The 16,272-nt window shown below is 38.8% G+C and overlaps 1 protein-coding gene across 1 annotated transcript; it reads left to right on the forward strand.

The window, feature by feature from the left end:
- Positions 1–117: 117 nt before the first annotated feature.
- Positions 118–9,160, forward strand: tmem70 (transmembrane protein 70). The gene is made up of 3 exons (XM_062069667.1): positions 118–409; positions 7,733–7,835; positions 8,262–9,160. The coding sequence occupies exons 1-3, from the start codon at positions 143–145 to the stop codon at positions 8,687–8,689; spliced, it is 798 nt and encodes a 265-aa protein (XP_061925651.1). The 5' UTR covers positions 118–142; the 3' UTR covers positions 8,690–9,160.
- Positions 9,161–16,272: the final 7,112 nt, after the last annotated feature.

A 16,272-nucleotide genomic window follows, 5' to 3' on the forward strand; every position in this document is an offset into this window, starting at 1 on the left:
AATAATAATATATTTTTATAATTATTACTAGTATATCTTCTTTATTTTAGGGTAGGTTACATAATCTCCTTCCCCACTCCAGGTCCATAGGTGGCGGTACACGCCTTTTAAAAATGGCAGCCTTAATGAAGTCACTTCCGGGATGGTGTCCCCTTGTCCCTCTGGTGTTTCCGTAGCACTTCCGCATTTAGCTTCCCCACCCCGGACTTCACTTCGTGTGTTTAATATATACTTTTATTGTTATTTAAAAAGAAACATGTTTAATGTCAGGAGTCTGTGTAAAGCCCGTCTTTGTTTCATCCCGAAATTGTTGAGTCGAACTCACGAATCACCTTCGTTGGCGTCTTTTTGCAGCGGACTGACCGGAAGTCCTCTTCATGCGGCCAGAAGGACGCCGCTTATACTTCAGGTACTTTTAAACCTCAACTACTTTGTGAAATGTACGTTTAAACCTCAACAACCTTGTGAAATGTAATTTTAAACCTCAATAACCTTGTTAAATCTTCTCAGATGCAAACGTTCCTAAACAATGACCTGCAACAGCGAAATGCTGTAGGATCAGAAACAAAAGCGAAATAAAAACGATGCAAATGCCAAACAAAACACGCACAAACTAATAAATAACAGCATGAAAGAAATGCTGCAGGATCAGAAACAAAAGCGAAAGAAAAACGATGCAAATGCCAAACAAAACACACAAACTAATAAATAACAGCATGAAAGAAATGCTGCAAGATCTGAAACAAAAGCGAAAGAAAAACAATGCAAATGCCAAACAAAACACACAAACTAATAAATAACAGCGTGAAAGAAATGCTGCGGGATCAGAAACAAAAGCGGAAGAAAAACGATGCAAATGCCAAACAAAACACTCAAACAAATACATAACAGCATGAAAGAAATGCTGCAGGATCAGAAACAAAAGCGAAATGAAAAACTATGCAAATGCCAAACAAAACACACACAAACTAATAAATAACAGCATGAATGAAATGCAGCAGGATCAGAAACAAAAGCGAAAGAAAAACGATGCAAATGCCAAACAAAACACGCACAAACTAATAAATAACAGCATGAAAGAAATGCTGCAGGATCAGAAACAAAAGCAAAAGAAAAACGATGCAAATGCCAAACAAAACACACACAAACAAATAAATAACAGCATGAAAGAAATGCAAGATCTGAAACAAAAGCGAAAGAAAAACGATGCAAATGCCAAACAAAACACACAAACTAATAAATAACAGCATGAAAGAAATGCTGCAAGATCTGAAACAAAAGCAAAAGAAAAACGATGCAAATGCAAAACAAAACACTCACAAACTAATAAATAACAGCATGAAAGAAATGCTGCAGGATCAGAAACAAAAGCGAAATGAAAAACTATGCAAATGCCAAACAAAACACACACAAACTAATAAATAACAGCATGAATGAAATGCAGCAGGATCAGAAACAAAAGCGAAAGAAAAACGATGCAAATGCCAAACAAAACACGCACAAACTAATAAATAACAGCATGAAAGAAATGCTGCAGGATCAGAAACAAAAGCGAAAGAAAAATGATGCAAATGCCAAACAAAACACGCACAAACAAATAACAGCATGAAAGAAATGCTGCAAGATCTGAAACAAAAGCGAAAGAAAAACGATGCAAATGCCAAACAAAACACACAAACTAATAACAGCGTGAAAGAAATGCTGCAGGATCAGAAACAAAAGTGAAATAAAAACGATGCAAATGCCAAACAAAACACACACAAACTAATAAATAACAGCATGAAAGAAATGCTGCAGGATGAGAAACAAAAGTGAAATAAAAACGATGCAAATTCCAAACAAAACACACATAAAACCAATAAATAACAGCATGAAAGAAATGCAGGATCAGAAACAAAAGTGAAAGAAAAATGATGCAAATGCCAAACAAAACACGCACAAACAAAAAAATAACAGCATGAAAGAAATGCTGCAAGATCTGAAACAAAAGCGAAAGAAAAACGATGCAAATGCCAAACAAAACACACAAACTAATAAATAACAGCGTGAAAGAAATGCTGCCGGATCAGAAACAAAAGCGAAAGAAAAACGATGCAAATGCCAAACAAAACACTCACAAACTAATAAATAACAGCATGAAAGAAATGCTGCAGAATCAGAAACAAAAGCGAACTGAAAAACTATGCAAATGCCAAACAAAACACACACAAACTAATAAATAATCAATCAATCACAGCATGAAAGAAATGCTGCAGGATCAGAAACAAGAGCAGAATAAAAACGATGCAAATGCAAAACAAAACACACACAAACTAATAAATAATCAATCAATCAATCACAGCATGAAAGAAATGCTGCAGGATCAGAAACAAAAGCGAAAGAAAAACTATGTAAATTCCAAACAAAACACACACAAACTAACAAAAAAACCGCATGAAAGAAATGCTGCAGGATCAGAAACAAAAGCGATAGAAAAACGATGCAAATGCCCAAAAAAACACACACAAACTAATAAACACACGAAAGAAATGCTGCAGGATCAGAAACAAAAGCGAAAGAAAAACGATGCAAATGCCAAAGAAAACACGCACAAACTAACAAATAACAGCATGAAAGAAATGCTGCAGGATCAGAAACAAAAGCGAAAGAAAAATGATGCAAATGCCAAACAAAACACGCACAAAAAAATAACAGCATGAAAGAAATGCTGCAAGATCTGAAACAAAAGCGAAAGAAAAATGATGCAAATGCCAAAAAAACACACACAAACAAATAAATAACAGCATGAAAGAAATGCTGCAGGATCAGAAACAAAAGCGAAAGAAAAATGATGCAAATGCCAAACAAAACACGCACAAACAAATAACAGCATGAAAGAAATGCTGCATGATCTGAAACAAAAGCGAAAGAAAAACGATGCAAATGCCAAAAAAACACACACAAACAAATAAATAACAGCATGAAAGAAATGCTGCAGGATCAGAAACAAAAGCGAAACAAAAACGATGCAAATGCCAAACAAAACACGCACAAACTAATAAATAACAGCATGAAAGAAATGCTGCAGGATAAGAAACAAAAGCGAAATAAAACTGATGCAAATGCCAAACAAAACACGCACAAACTAATAAATAACAGCGTGAAAGAAATGCTGCAGGATCAGAAACAAAAGCGAAAGAAAAACGATGCAAATGCCAAAAAAACACACACAAACAAATAACACCGTGAAAAAAATGCTGCAGGATCAGAAACAAAAGCGAAACAAAAACGATGCAAATGCCAAACAAAACACGCACAAACTAACAAATAACAGCATGAAAGAAATGCTGCAGGATCAGAAACAAAAGCGAAAGAAAAATGATGCAAATGCCAAACAAAACACGCACAAACAAATAACAGCATGAAAGAAATGCTGCAAGATCTGAAACAAAAGCGAAAGAAAAACGATGCAAATGCCAAACAAAACACGCACAAACTAATAAATAACAGCCCGAAAGAAATGCTGCAGGATCAGAAACAAAAGCGAAAGAAAAACGATGCAAATGCCAAACAAAACACGCACAAACTAATAAATAACAGCATGAAAGAAATGCTGCAGGATAAGAAACAAAAGCGAAATAAAACTGATGCAAATGCCAAACAAAACACGTACAAACTAATAAATAACAGCATGAAAGAAATGCTGCAGGATCAGAAACAAAAGCGAAAGAAAACTGATGCAAATGCCAAAAAAACACACACAAACAAATAACACCGTGAAAAAAATGCTGCAGGATCAGAAACAAAAGCGAAACAAAAACGATGCAAATGCCAAACAAAACACGCACAAACTAATAAATAACAGCATGAAAGAAATGCTGCAGGATCAGGAACAAAAGCGAAAGAAAAACGATGCAAATGCCAAACAAAACACGCACAAACTAACAAATAACAGCATGAAAGAAATGCTGCAGGATCAGAAACAAAAGCGAAAGAAAAATGATGCAAATGCCAAACAAAACACGCACAAACAAATAACAGCATGAAAGAAATGCTGCAAGATCTGAAACAAAAGCGAAAGAAAAACGATGCAAATGCCAAAAAAACACACACAAACAAATAAATAACAGCATGAAAGAAATGCTGCAGGATCAGAAACAAAAGCGAAACAAAAACGATGCAAATGCCAAACAAAACACGCACAAACTAATAAATAACAGCCTGAAAGAAATGCTGCAGGATCAGAAACAAAAGCGAAAGAAAAACGATGCAAATGCCAAACAAAACACGCACAAACTAATAAATAACAGCATGAAAGAAATGCTGCAGGATCAGAAACAAAAGCGAAATAAAACTGATGCAAATGCCAAACAAAACACGCACAAACTAATAAATAACAGCATGAAAGAAATGCTGCAAGATCTGAAACAAAAGCGAAAGAAAAACGATGCAAATGCCAAACAAAACACACAAACTAATAAATAACAGCGTGAAAGAAATGCTGCAGGATCAGAAACAAAAGCGAAACGAAAAACTATGCAAATGCCAAACAAAACAAGCACAAACTAATAAATAACAGCATGAAAGAAATGCTGCAGGATCAGAAACAAAAGCGAAACGAAAAACTATGCAAATGCCAAACAAAACACACACAAACTAATAAATAACAGCATGAATGAAATGCTGCAGGATCAGAAACAAAAGCAGAATAAAAACGATGCAAATGCCAAACAAAACACACACAAACTAATAAATAATCAATCAATCAATCACAGCATGAAAGAAATGCTGCAGGATCAGAAACAAAAGCGAAAGAAAAACTACGTAAATTCCAAACAAAACACACACAAACTAATAAATAACCGCATGAAAGAAATGCTGCAGGATCAGAAACAAAAGCGAAAGAAAAACGATGCAAATGCCAAACAAAACATGCACAAACTAATAAATAACAGCATTAAAGAAATGCTGCAGGATCAGAAACAAAAGCGAACAAAAAACGATGCAAATGCCAAAAAAACACACACAAACAAATAAATAACACAGTGAAAGAAATGCAGCAGGATCAGAAACAAAAGCGAAAGAAAAACGATGCAAATGCCAAACAAAACACACACAAACTAATAAATAACAGCATGAAAGAAATGCTGCAGGATCAGAAACAAAAGGCAAAGACAAATGATGCAAATGACAAACTAATAAATAACAGCGTGAAAGAAATGCTGCAGGATCACTAATCAAAACAGGAATGTTTTTATTTATTTTTTATCCCGCAGCATTTATGTGATTTGTCTCATGTCGTTTGCTTGATTGTTGGCCGATATCGAATCTGATGTCACGATAGGGCTGGGCGATAAAACGATAAAAATACATATATTGTGATAGACACATAATTGATATTAATAAAACAATGTTTGTTTTTCAAAAAGTACCGTACGGCTAAACGATCAACTGATATCGATACATAGCCATAGACACTTAATCGATATCAATAATAAAGAAAAAAGTGGAAAAAGGTCTTATATTGCTGGACGACACAACGATATCATTATATATCTCGATAGAGACGTGAATAAAATCAATACAAAAATAAATCAATTAGCATTATAAGGCTGGGTGATAAAACAATATCAATATATATGGCCAAATAATCATAAATGATATCAATAAAAATTGCATTTTTTTTTTAAAAAAGCACTTTATGACTCGGTGATAAAACGATATCAATATATACTGTGATAGACATGTAATCGACATTAATAACATTGTAAAGAACAAAGCTGTATAGGACTGGGTGATAAAATAATATCAATATATATTGTGGTAGACATGTAATCGATATCAATAAAATAGAAGAGTGAAAAAAAAGCTCTTATAGTGCTGGGCGACAAAACGATATCATTATATATCGCGATAGAGACATGGATAAAATCAATAAAAAATTAAAACTATTTTAACTTAGCACTATAAGGCTGGATGATGATATCAATATGTATTGCAACATACTCATAACTGATATCAATAAAACATGTTTTAAAAAAGCACTTTACGGCTCGGTAATAAAACGATATCAATATATATTGTGATAGACATGTAATTGACATTAATAACAATGTAAAGAACAAAGTTGTATAGGACAGGGTGATAAAACAATATCAATATATATTGTGATAGACATGTAATCGACATTAATAACAATGTAAAGAACAAAGTTGTATAGGACTGGGTGATAAAACAATATCAATATATATTGTGGTAGACATGTAATCGACATTAATAACAATGTAAAGAACAAAGCTGTATAAGACTGGATGATAAAACAATATCAATATATATTGTGGTAGACATGTAATCGACATGAATTAAAAAAAAAAGTGGAAAAAACTCATAGTGCTGGACGACAAAACGATATTATATATCTCGATAAAGTTGTCGATAAAATCAATAGAAAAATAAATCAATTAGCACTATAAGGCTCGGTGATAACACGATATCAATATATATTGTGATAGACATGTAATCGACATTAATAACAATGTAAAGAACAAAGCAGTATAGGACTGGATGATTAAACAATATCAATACATATTGTGGTAGACATGTAATCGATATCAATAAAAAAAGAAAAGTGAAAAAAAGTTCTTATAGGGCTGGGCGACAAAACGATATCATTATATATCTCGATAGAGACGTGGACAAAATCAAAAAATGAAACAACAATTTTTACTTAGCACTATAAGGCTGGGTGATGATATCAATATGTATTGCAGCATACTCAAAACTGATATCAATAATACATTTTTTGAAAAAAACACTTTCGGGCTCGGTGATAAAACGATATCAATATATATTGTGATAGACATGTAATCGACATTAATACAAATATAAAGAACAAAGCTGTATAGGACAAGGTGATAAAACGATATCAATATATATTGTGGTAGACATGTAATCGACATTAATACAAATCTAAAAAACTAAATCATAGGACTGGGTGATAAAACGATATCAATACATATTGTGATAGACATGTAATCGACATTAATAAAAATATAAAGAACAAAGCTGTATAGGACTGGGTGATAAAACGATATCAATATATATTGTGGTAGACATGTAATCAACATTAATTCAAATATAAAAAACAAAACTGTATAGGACTGGGTGATAAAATGGTATCAATATATATTGTGATAGACAGGTAATCGACATTAATAAAAATATAAAGAACAAAGCTGTATAGGACTGGGTGATAAAACGATATCAATATATACTGTGGTAGACATGTAATCAACATTAATTCAAATATAAAAAACAAAACTGTACAGGACTGGGTGATAAAATGGTATCAATATATATTGTGATAGACATGTAATCGACATTAATAAAAATATAAAGAACAAAACTGTATAGGACTGGGTGATAAAATGGTATCAATATATATTGTGATAGACATGTAATCGACATTAATAAAAATATAAAGAAACAAAGCTGTATAGGACTGGGTGATAAAACGATATCAATATACATCGCAATAGACATCATTGGACAGTAATGATACCAAGTACAGTATCACTATATGGTTGATACTACAGTGGGTAAACATGGTATCACAGAGGTCAACAACCAAAACTAGGAGCCTTTGTAACCAGTACTATGGTTGAAGACCTGGTCCTGGTCCAGAGTGTACCCATAGTGATACTGTAAACAGGATAACATCAATAAAGTGTTAATAATCATCATTGTATCACAGCACACCCGCTCCCACACACCATGGACCGCTAGTCTCTGCACCGCGCCTCGGTCTGACCCCGGGGACCTGATCTACTCCGGCACTCTGGGGGCTGCAGTCCGTGGTGAGTCTGACACACCCGCACCCACGCTTGGTCTTTACCTCTATTCCAGTCTTCTACACAAGGTAAACCTGCTGGGCTATAGACTACTAGCAGCTACACAGCAGCCAAGCATATTAGAAAGCATCCAGTAACAAGCGTGTCCGCATCATAAGGCTGGACATTGGTATATATGGCGATAGACACGTAATACATGTCTTTTTCTTTGGAAGGTAATAAAAAAATATCAATAATTATTGATATCGACCCATATAAAACACTTACATCGCAATACAGTTTTAGCCGTATCGGCCTTAACTTAATAGATTATTGTGACCAGTAGGTGTCGCCCCAAAAAACATGTTTTTGTATTCGATTTTTAAAAGTCCTAATGTTGCAAACATGTTTTTGTAAAAAGTCCTAAAGGTAACAGTGTTGTGGTTTCTCCAGGTGTGAAGATGTTCTCCTACAGCACCAGTGGGGCGAGTCTCTTCCTCATGCCGCAGATCCTCTTAAAGACCGGCCTGGGAGTCCAGAGTCTGGCTGTGCAGGCGGCCTTCTGCGGCATCATCGGCTTCTTCACCTTCCTCACCCCGGTGTTCCTCCACCTCATCACCAAGGGCTACGTGGTCCGCCTCTACCACAACCCTGACACGGACACTTACACCGCCGTCACCTACAGCGTCGTCCTCACCGAGCGCCGGACGGTCTTCCGTCAGGACCAGGTCCGGGTGCCGGCCATCAGCAAGATGTTCACCACCTTCTGCGCCGACAACACAGGGCTGCTGGTCAACCCGGACCTCTTTGCCGCCCCCCAGGACTACAACCACCTGATGGGCTACGATAAACCCTTCACCTTCACCCCGGACGACCAGTGACTCGGGAGTCCTCCTGTTCAATAAAGACATGTCCAGAGAAAGTTCAGGTCTGTTAAGTATTGATTTGACATCTCTAAATAGCATCGCTTTAGAGAAAAGCAAGTCTACGCTGCTAACAAAAGAAGGAAGAGGGAGAGAGAGAGAACGGTTTAGAGAGGAGCAAGTTTATGCTGCTAACAAAAGGAGGAAGAAGGAGAGAGAGAGAGAGAAAGAACGGTTCAGAGAGAAGCAAGTCTACGCTGCTAACAAAAGAAGGAAGAGTGAGAGAGAGAGAGAGACAAAGAACGGTTTAGAGAGAAGCAAGTCTACGCTGCTAACAAAAGAAGGAAGAGTGAGAGAGAGACAAAGAACGGTTTAGAGAGAAGCAAGTCTACGCTGCTAACAAAAGAAGGAAGGGTGAGAGAGAGAGAGACAAAGAACAGTTTAGAGAGAAGCAAGTCTATGCTGCTAACAAAAGAAGGAAGGTGAGAGAGAGAGAGACAAAGAACGGTTTAGAGAGAAGCAAGTCTACACTGCTAACAAAAGAAGGAAGAGTGAGAGAGAGAGACAAAGAACAGTTTAGAGAGAAGCAAGTCTATGCTGCTAACAAAAGAAGGAAGGTGAGAGAGAGAGAGACAAAGAACGGTTTAGAGAGAAGCAAGTCTACACTGCTAACAAAAGAAGGAAGAGTGAGAGAGAGAGACAAAGAACAGTTTAGAGGGAAGCAAGTCTATGCTGCTAACAAAAGAAGGAAGGTGAGAGAGAGAGAGACAAAGAACGGTTTAGAGAGAAGCAAGTCTACGCTGCTAACAAAAGGAGGAAGTGTGAGAGAGAGAGAGAGACAAAGAACAGTTTAGAGAGAAGCAAGTCTATGCTGCTAACAAAAGAAGGAAGAGTGTGTGAGAGAGAGAGAGACAAAGAACAGTTTAGAGAGAAGCAAGTCTACGCTGCTAACAAAAGAAAGAAGAGCGAGAGAGAGAGAGACAAAGAACGGTTTAGAGAGAAGCAAGTCTACGCTGCTAACAAAAGAAAGAAGAGCGAGAGAGACAAAGAACGGTTTAGAGAGAAGCAAGTCTACGCTGCTAACAAAAGAAAGAAGAGAGAGAGAGATAGAGACAAAGAACGGTTTAGAGAGAAGCAAGTCTACGCTGCTAACAAAAGGAGGAAGTGTGAGAGAGAGAGACAAAGAACAGTTTAGAGAGAAGCAAGTCTACGCTGCTAACAAAAGGAGGAAGTGTGAGAGAGACATAACGGTTCAGAGAGAAGAAAGTCTACGCTGCTAACAAAAGAAGGAAGGGTGAGAGAGAGAGAGAGAGAGAGAGAGAAAGAACGGTTTAGAAAGAAGCAAGTCTACGCTGCTAACCAAAGAGGGAAGAGGGAGAGGGAGAGAGAGAGAGAGACAAAGAACAGTTTAGAGAGAAGCAAGTCTACGCTGCTAACAAAAGAAAGAAGAGCGAGAGAGAGACAAAGAACGGTTTAGAGAGAAGCAAGTCTACGCTGCTAACAAAAGAAGGAAGAGTGAGAGAGAGAGAGACAAAGAACAGTTTAGAGAGAAGCAGGTCTACGCTGCTAACAAAAAGAGGAAGTGTGAGAGAGACAAATAACGGTTCAGAGAGAAGAAAGTCTACGCTGCTAACAAAAGAAGGAAGGGTGAGAGAGAGAGAGAGAAAGAACGGTTTAGAGAGAAGCAAGTCTACGCTGCTAACCAAAGAAGGAAGAGTGTGAGAGAGAGAGAGACAAAGAACAGTTTAGAGAGAAGCAAGTCTACGCTGCTAACAAAAGGAGGAAGTGTGAGAGAGAGAGAGACAAAGAACAGTTTAGAGAGAAGCAGGTCTACGCTGCTAACAAAAGGAGGAAGTGTGAGAGAGAGAGAGAGACAAAGAACAGTTTAGAGAGAAGCAAGTCTATGCTGCTAACAAAAGAAGGAAGAGTGTGAGAGAGAGAGAGACAAAGGACAGTTTAGAGAGAAGCAAGTCTACGCTGCTAACAAAAGAAGGAAGAGTGAGAGAGAGAGATACAAAGAACAGTTTAGAGAGAAGCAAGTCTACGCTGCTAACAAAAGAAAGAAGAGCGAGCGAGAGAGAGAGAGACAAAGAACAGTTTAGAGAGAAGCGAGTCTACGCTGCTAACAAAAGAAGGAAGAGTGAGAGAGAGAGATACAAAGAACAGTTTAGAGAGAAGCAAGTCTACGCTGCTAACAAAAGAAAGAAGAGCGAGAGAGAGAGAGAGAGACAAAGAACGGTTTAGAGAGAAGCAAGTCTACGCAGCTAACAAAAGAAAGAAGAGCGAGAGAGAGAGAGAGACAAAGAACGGTTTAGAGAGAAGCAAGTCTACGCTGCTAACAAAAGAAGGAAGAGTGTGAGAGAGAGACAAAGAACAGTTTAGAGAGAAGCAAGTCTACGCTGCTAACAAAAGAAAGAAGAGCGAGCGAGAGAGAAAGAGACAAAGAACGGTTTAGAGAGAAGCAAGTCTACGCTGCTAACAAAAGATGGAAGAGTGAGAGAGAGAGAGACAAAGAACAGTTTAGAGAGAAGCAAGTCCACGCTGCTAACAAAAGAAAGAAGAGAGAGAGAGAGAGAGAGACAAAGAACGGTTTAGAGAGAAGCAAGTCTACGCTGCTAACAAAAGAAAGAAGAGCGAGAGAGAGAGAGCGACAAAGAACAGTTTAGAGAGAAGCAAGTCTACGCTGCTAACAAAAGAAGGAAGAGTGTGAGAGAGAGACAAATAACGGTTTAGAGAGGAGCAAGTCTACGCTGCTAACAAAAGAAAGAAGAGCGAGAGAGAGAGAGACAAAGAACGGTTTAGAGAGAAGCAAGTCTACGCTGCTAACAAAAGAAAGAAGAGCGAGAGAGAGACAAAGAACGGTTTAGAGAGAAGCAAGTCTACGCTGCTAACAAAAGAAGGAAGAGTGAGAGAGAGAGAGACAAAGAACAGTTTAGAGAGAAGCAGGTCTACGCTGCTAACAAAAAGAGGAAGTGTGAGAGAGACAAATAACGGTTCAGAGAGAAGAAAGTCTACGCTGCTAACCAAAGAAGGAAGAGTGTGAGAGAGAGAGAGACAAAGAACAGTTTAGAGAGAAGCAAGTCTACGCTGCTAACAAAAGGAGGAAGTGTGAGAGAGAGAGAGACAAAGAACAGTTTAGAGAGAAGCAGGTCTACGCTGCTAACAAAAGGAGGAAGTGTGAGAGAGAGAGAGACAAAGAACAGTTTAGAGAGAAGCAAGTCTATGCTGCTAACAAAAGAAGGAAGAGTGTGAGAGAGAGAGAGACAAAGGACAGTTTAGAGAGAAGCAAGTCTACGCTGCTAACAAAAGAAGGAAGAGTGAGACAGAGAGATACAAAGAACAGTTTAGAGAGAAGCAAGTCTACGCTGCTAACAAAAGAAAGAAGAGCGAGCGAGAGAGAGAGAGACAAAGAACAGTTTAGAGAGAAGCAAGTCTACGCTGCTAACAAAAGAAGGAAGAGTGAGAGAGAGAGATACAAAGAACAGTTTAGAGAGAAGCAAGTCTACGCTGCTAACAAAAGAAAGAAGAGCGAGAGAGAGAGAGAGAGACAAAGAACGGTTTAGAGAGAAGCAAGTCTACGCAGCTAACAAAAGAAAGAAGAGCGAGAGAGAGAGAGAGAGACAAAGAACGGTTTAGAGAGAAGCAAGTCTACGCTGCTAACAAAAGAAGGAAGAGTGTGAGAGAGAGACAAAGAACAGTTTAGAGAGAAGCAAGTCTACGCTGCTAACAAAAGAAAGAAGAGCGAGCGAGAGAGAAAGAGACAAAGAACGGTTTAGAGAGAAGCAAGTCTACGCTGCTAACAAAAGATGGAAGAGTGAGAGAGAGAGAGACAAAGAACAGTTTAGAGAGAAGCAAGTCTACGCTGCTAACAAAAGAAAGAAGAGCGAGCGAGAGAGAGAGAGACAAAGAACAGTTTAGAGAGAAGCAAGTCTACGCTGCTAACAAAAGAAGGAAGAGTGAGAGAGAGAGATACAAAGAACAGTTTAGAGAGAAGCAAGTCTACGCTGCTAACAAAAGAAAGAAGAGCGAGAGAGAGAGAGAGAGACAAAGAATGGTTTAGAGAGAAGCAAGTCTACGCAGCTAACAAAAGAAAGAAGAGCGAGAGAGAGAGAGAGAGAGACAAAGAACGGTTTAGAGAGAAGCAAGTCTACGCTGCTAACAAAAGAAGGAAGAGTGTGAGAGAGAGACAAAGAACAGTTTAGAGAGAAGCAAGTCTACGCTGCTAACAAAAGAAAGAAGAGCGAGCGAGAGAGAAAGAGACAAAGAACGGTTTAGAGAGAAGCAAGTCTACGCTGCTAACAAAAGATGGAAGAGTGAGAGAGAGAGAGACAAAGAACAGTTTAGAGAGAAGCAAGTCTACGCTGCTAACAAAAGGAGGAAGTGTGAGAGAGAGAGAGAGAGAGAGAGAGAGAGAGAGAACGGTTTAGAGAGAAGCAAGTCTACGCTGCTAACCAAAGAGGGAAGAGAGAGAGAGAGACAAAGAACAGTTTAGAGAGAAGCAAGTCTACGCTGCTAGCAAAAGAAGGAAGACAGAGAGAGAGAGAGAGAGAACAGTTTAGAGAGAAGCAAGTCTACGCTGCTAACAAAAGAGGGAAGAGAGAGAGAGAGACAAAAAACAGTTTAGAGAGAAGCAAGTCTACGCTGCTAACAAAAGGAGGAAGTGTGAGAGAGACAAAGAACGGTTTAGAGAGAAGAAAGTCTACGCTGCTAACAAAAGAAGGAAGAGTGAGAGAGAGAGAGACAAAGAACGGTTTAGAGAGAAGAAAGTCTCTGCTGCTAACAAAAGAAAGAAGAGAGAGAGAGAGACAAAGAACGGTTTAGAGAGAAGCAAGTCTACGCTGCTAACAAAAGAAGGAAGAGTGAGAGAGAGAGAGAGAGAGAGAGAGAGAGACACAAAGAACGGTTTAGAGAGAAGCAAGTCTACGCTGCTAACAAAAGAAGGAAGAGTGAGAGAGAGAGAGACAAAGAACAGTTTAGAGAGAAGCAGGTCTACGCTGCTAACAAAAAGAGGAAGTGTGAGAGAGACAAATAACGGTTCAGAGAGAAGAAAGTCTACGCTGCTAACCAAAGAAGGAAGAGTGTGAGAGAGAGAGAGACAAAGAACAGTTTAGAGAGAAGCAAGTCTACGCTGCTAACAAAAGGAGGAAGTGTGAGAGAGAGAGAGACAAAGAACAGTTTAGAGAGAAGCAGGTCTACGCTGCTAACAAAAGGAGGAAGTGTGAGAGAGAGAGAGACAAAGAACAGTTTAGAGAGAAGCAAGTCTATGCTGCTAACAAAAGAAGGAAGAGTGTGAGAGAGAGAGAGACAAAGGACAGTTTAGAGAGAAGCAAGTCTACGCTGCTAACAAAAGAAGGAAGAGTGAGAGAGAGAGATACAAAGAACAGTTTAGAGAGAAGCAAGTCTACGCTGCTAACAAAAGAAAGAAGAGCGAGCGAGAGAGAGAGAGACAAAGAACAGTTTAGAGAGAAGCAAGTCTACGCTGCTAACAAAAGAAGGAAGAGTGAGAGAGAGAGATACAAAGAACAGTTTAGAGAGAAGCAAGTCTACGCTGCTAACAAAAGAAAGAAGAGCGAGAGAGAGAGAGAGAGACAAAGAACGGTTTAGAGAGAAGCAAGTCTACGCAGCTAACAAAAGAAAGAAGAGCGAGAGAGAGAGAGAGAGACAAAGAACGGTTTAGAGAGAAGCAAGTCTACGCTGCTAACAAAAGAAGGAAGAGTGTGAGAGAGAGACAAAGAACAGTTTAGAGAGAAGCAAGTCTACGCTGCTAACAAAAGAAAGAAGAGCGAGCGAGAGAGAAAGAGACAAAGAACGGTTTAGAGAGAAGCAAGTCTACGCTGCTAACAAAAGATGGAAGAGTGAGAGAGAGAGAGACAAAGAACAGTTTAGAGAGAAGCAAGTCTACGCTGCTAACAAAAGAAAGAAGAGCGAGCGAGAGAGAGAGAGACAAAGAACAGTTTAGAGAGAAGCAAGTCTACGCTGCTAACAAAAGAAGGAAGAGTGAGAGAGAGAGATACAAAGAACAGTTTAGAGAGAAGCAAGTCTACGCTGCTAACAAAAGAAAGAAGAGCGAGAGAGAGAGAGAGAGACAAAGAATGGTTTAGAGAGAAGCAAGTCTACGCAGCTAACAAAAGAAAGAAGAGCGAGAGAGAGAGAGAGAGAGACAAAGAACGGTTTAGAGAGAAGCAAGTCTACGCTGCTAACAAAAGAAGGAAGAGTGTGAGAGAGAGACAAAGAACAGTTTAGAGAGAAGCAAGTCTACGCTGCTAACAAAAGAAAGAAGAGCGAGCGAGAGAGAAAGAGACAAAGAACGGTTTAGAGAGAAGCAAGTCTACGCTGCTAACAAAAGATGGAAGAGTGAGAGAGAGAGAGACAAAGAACAGTTTAGAGAGAAGCAAGTCTACGCTGCTAACAAAAGGAGGAAGTGTGAGAGAGAGAGAGAGAGAGAGAGAGAGAGAACGGTTTAGAGAGAAGCAAGTCTACGCTGCTAACCAAAGAGGGAAGAGAGAGAGAGAGACAAAGAACAGTTTAGAGAGAAGCAAGTCTACGCTGCTAGCAAAAGAAGGAAGACAGAGAGAGAGAGAGAGAGAACAGTTTAGAGAGAAGCAAGTCTACGCTGCTAACAAAAGAGGGAAGAGAGAGAGAGAGACAAAAAACAGTTTAGAGAGAAGCAAGTCTACGCTGCTAACAAAAGGAGGAAGTGTGAGAGAGACAAAGAACGGTTTAGAGAGAAGAAAGTCTACGCTGCTAACAAAAGAAGGAAGAGTGAGAGAGAGAGAGACAAAGAACGGTTTAGAGAGAAGAAAGTCTCTGCTGCTAACAAAAGAAAGAAGAGAGAGAGAGAGACAAAGAACGGTTTAGAGAGAAGCAAGTCTACGCTGCTAACAAAAGAAGGAAGAGTGAGAGAGAGAGAGAGAGAGAGAGAGAGACACAAAGAACGGTTTAGAGAGAAGAAAGTCTCTGCTGCTAACAAAAGAAAGAAGAGAGAGAGAGAGACAAAGAACGGTTTAGAGAGAAGCAAGTCTACACTGCTAACAAAAGAAGGAAGAGAGAGTGAGAGAGAGAGAGACAAAGAACGGTTTAGAGAGAAGCAAGTCTACGCTGCTAACAAAAGAAGGAAGAGAGAGTGAGAGAGAGAGAGACAAAGAACGGTTTAGAGAGAAGCAAGTCTACGCTGCTAACAAAAGAAGGAAGAGTGAGAGAGAGAGAGAGAGAGAGAGAGAGAGACACAAAGAACGGTTTAGAGAGAAGAAAGTCTCTGCTGCTAACAAAAGAAAGAAGAGAGAGAGAGAGAGAGACAAAGAACGGTTTAGAGAGAAGCAAGTCTACGCTGCTAACAAAAGAAGGAAGAGAGAGTGAGAGAGAGAGAGACAAAGAACGGTTTAGAGAGAAGCAAGTCTACGCTGCTAACAAAAGAAAGAAGAGAGAGTGAGAGAGAGAGAGAGACAAAGAACGGTTTAGAGAGAAGCAAGTCTACGCTGCTAACAAAAGAAGGAAGAGAGAGAGAGAGACAAAGAAAAACTTCCGGATCTTTGTATTTGCCTTCAGTATTTTAGGAGGAAGAAGGAAACTGGTTTATTATTTTTGTTAGTTGAGTACCGTAT

This window comes from Entelurus aequoreus, linkage group LG14 (genome assembly GCF_033978785.1).
Source record: "Entelurus aequoreus isolate RoL-2023_Sb linkage group LG14, RoL_Eaeq_v1.1, whole genome shotgun sequence".
Lineage (NCBI taxonomy): Eukaryota > Metazoa > Chordata > Actinopteri > Syngnathiformes > Syngnathidae > Entelurus > Entelurus aequoreus.

What these genes read in the sequence shown, in the direction of transcription:
- tmem70 (XM_062069667.1), top strand. Translation starts at nt 143, where the DNA reads ATGGTGTCCCCTTGTCCCTCTGGTGTTTCCGTAGCACTTCCGCATTTA. An exon ending in GGACGCCGCTTATACTTCAG is followed by an intron (nt 410 to 7,732) that starts GTACTTTTAAAC and finishes ATTGTATCACAG; the next exon opens with CACACCCGCTCCCACACACC. An exon ending in TCTGGGGGCTGCAGTCCGTG is followed by an intron (nt 7,836 to 8,261) that starts GTGAGTCTGACA and finishes TGGTTTCTCCAG; the next exon opens with GTGTGAAGATGTTCTCCTAC.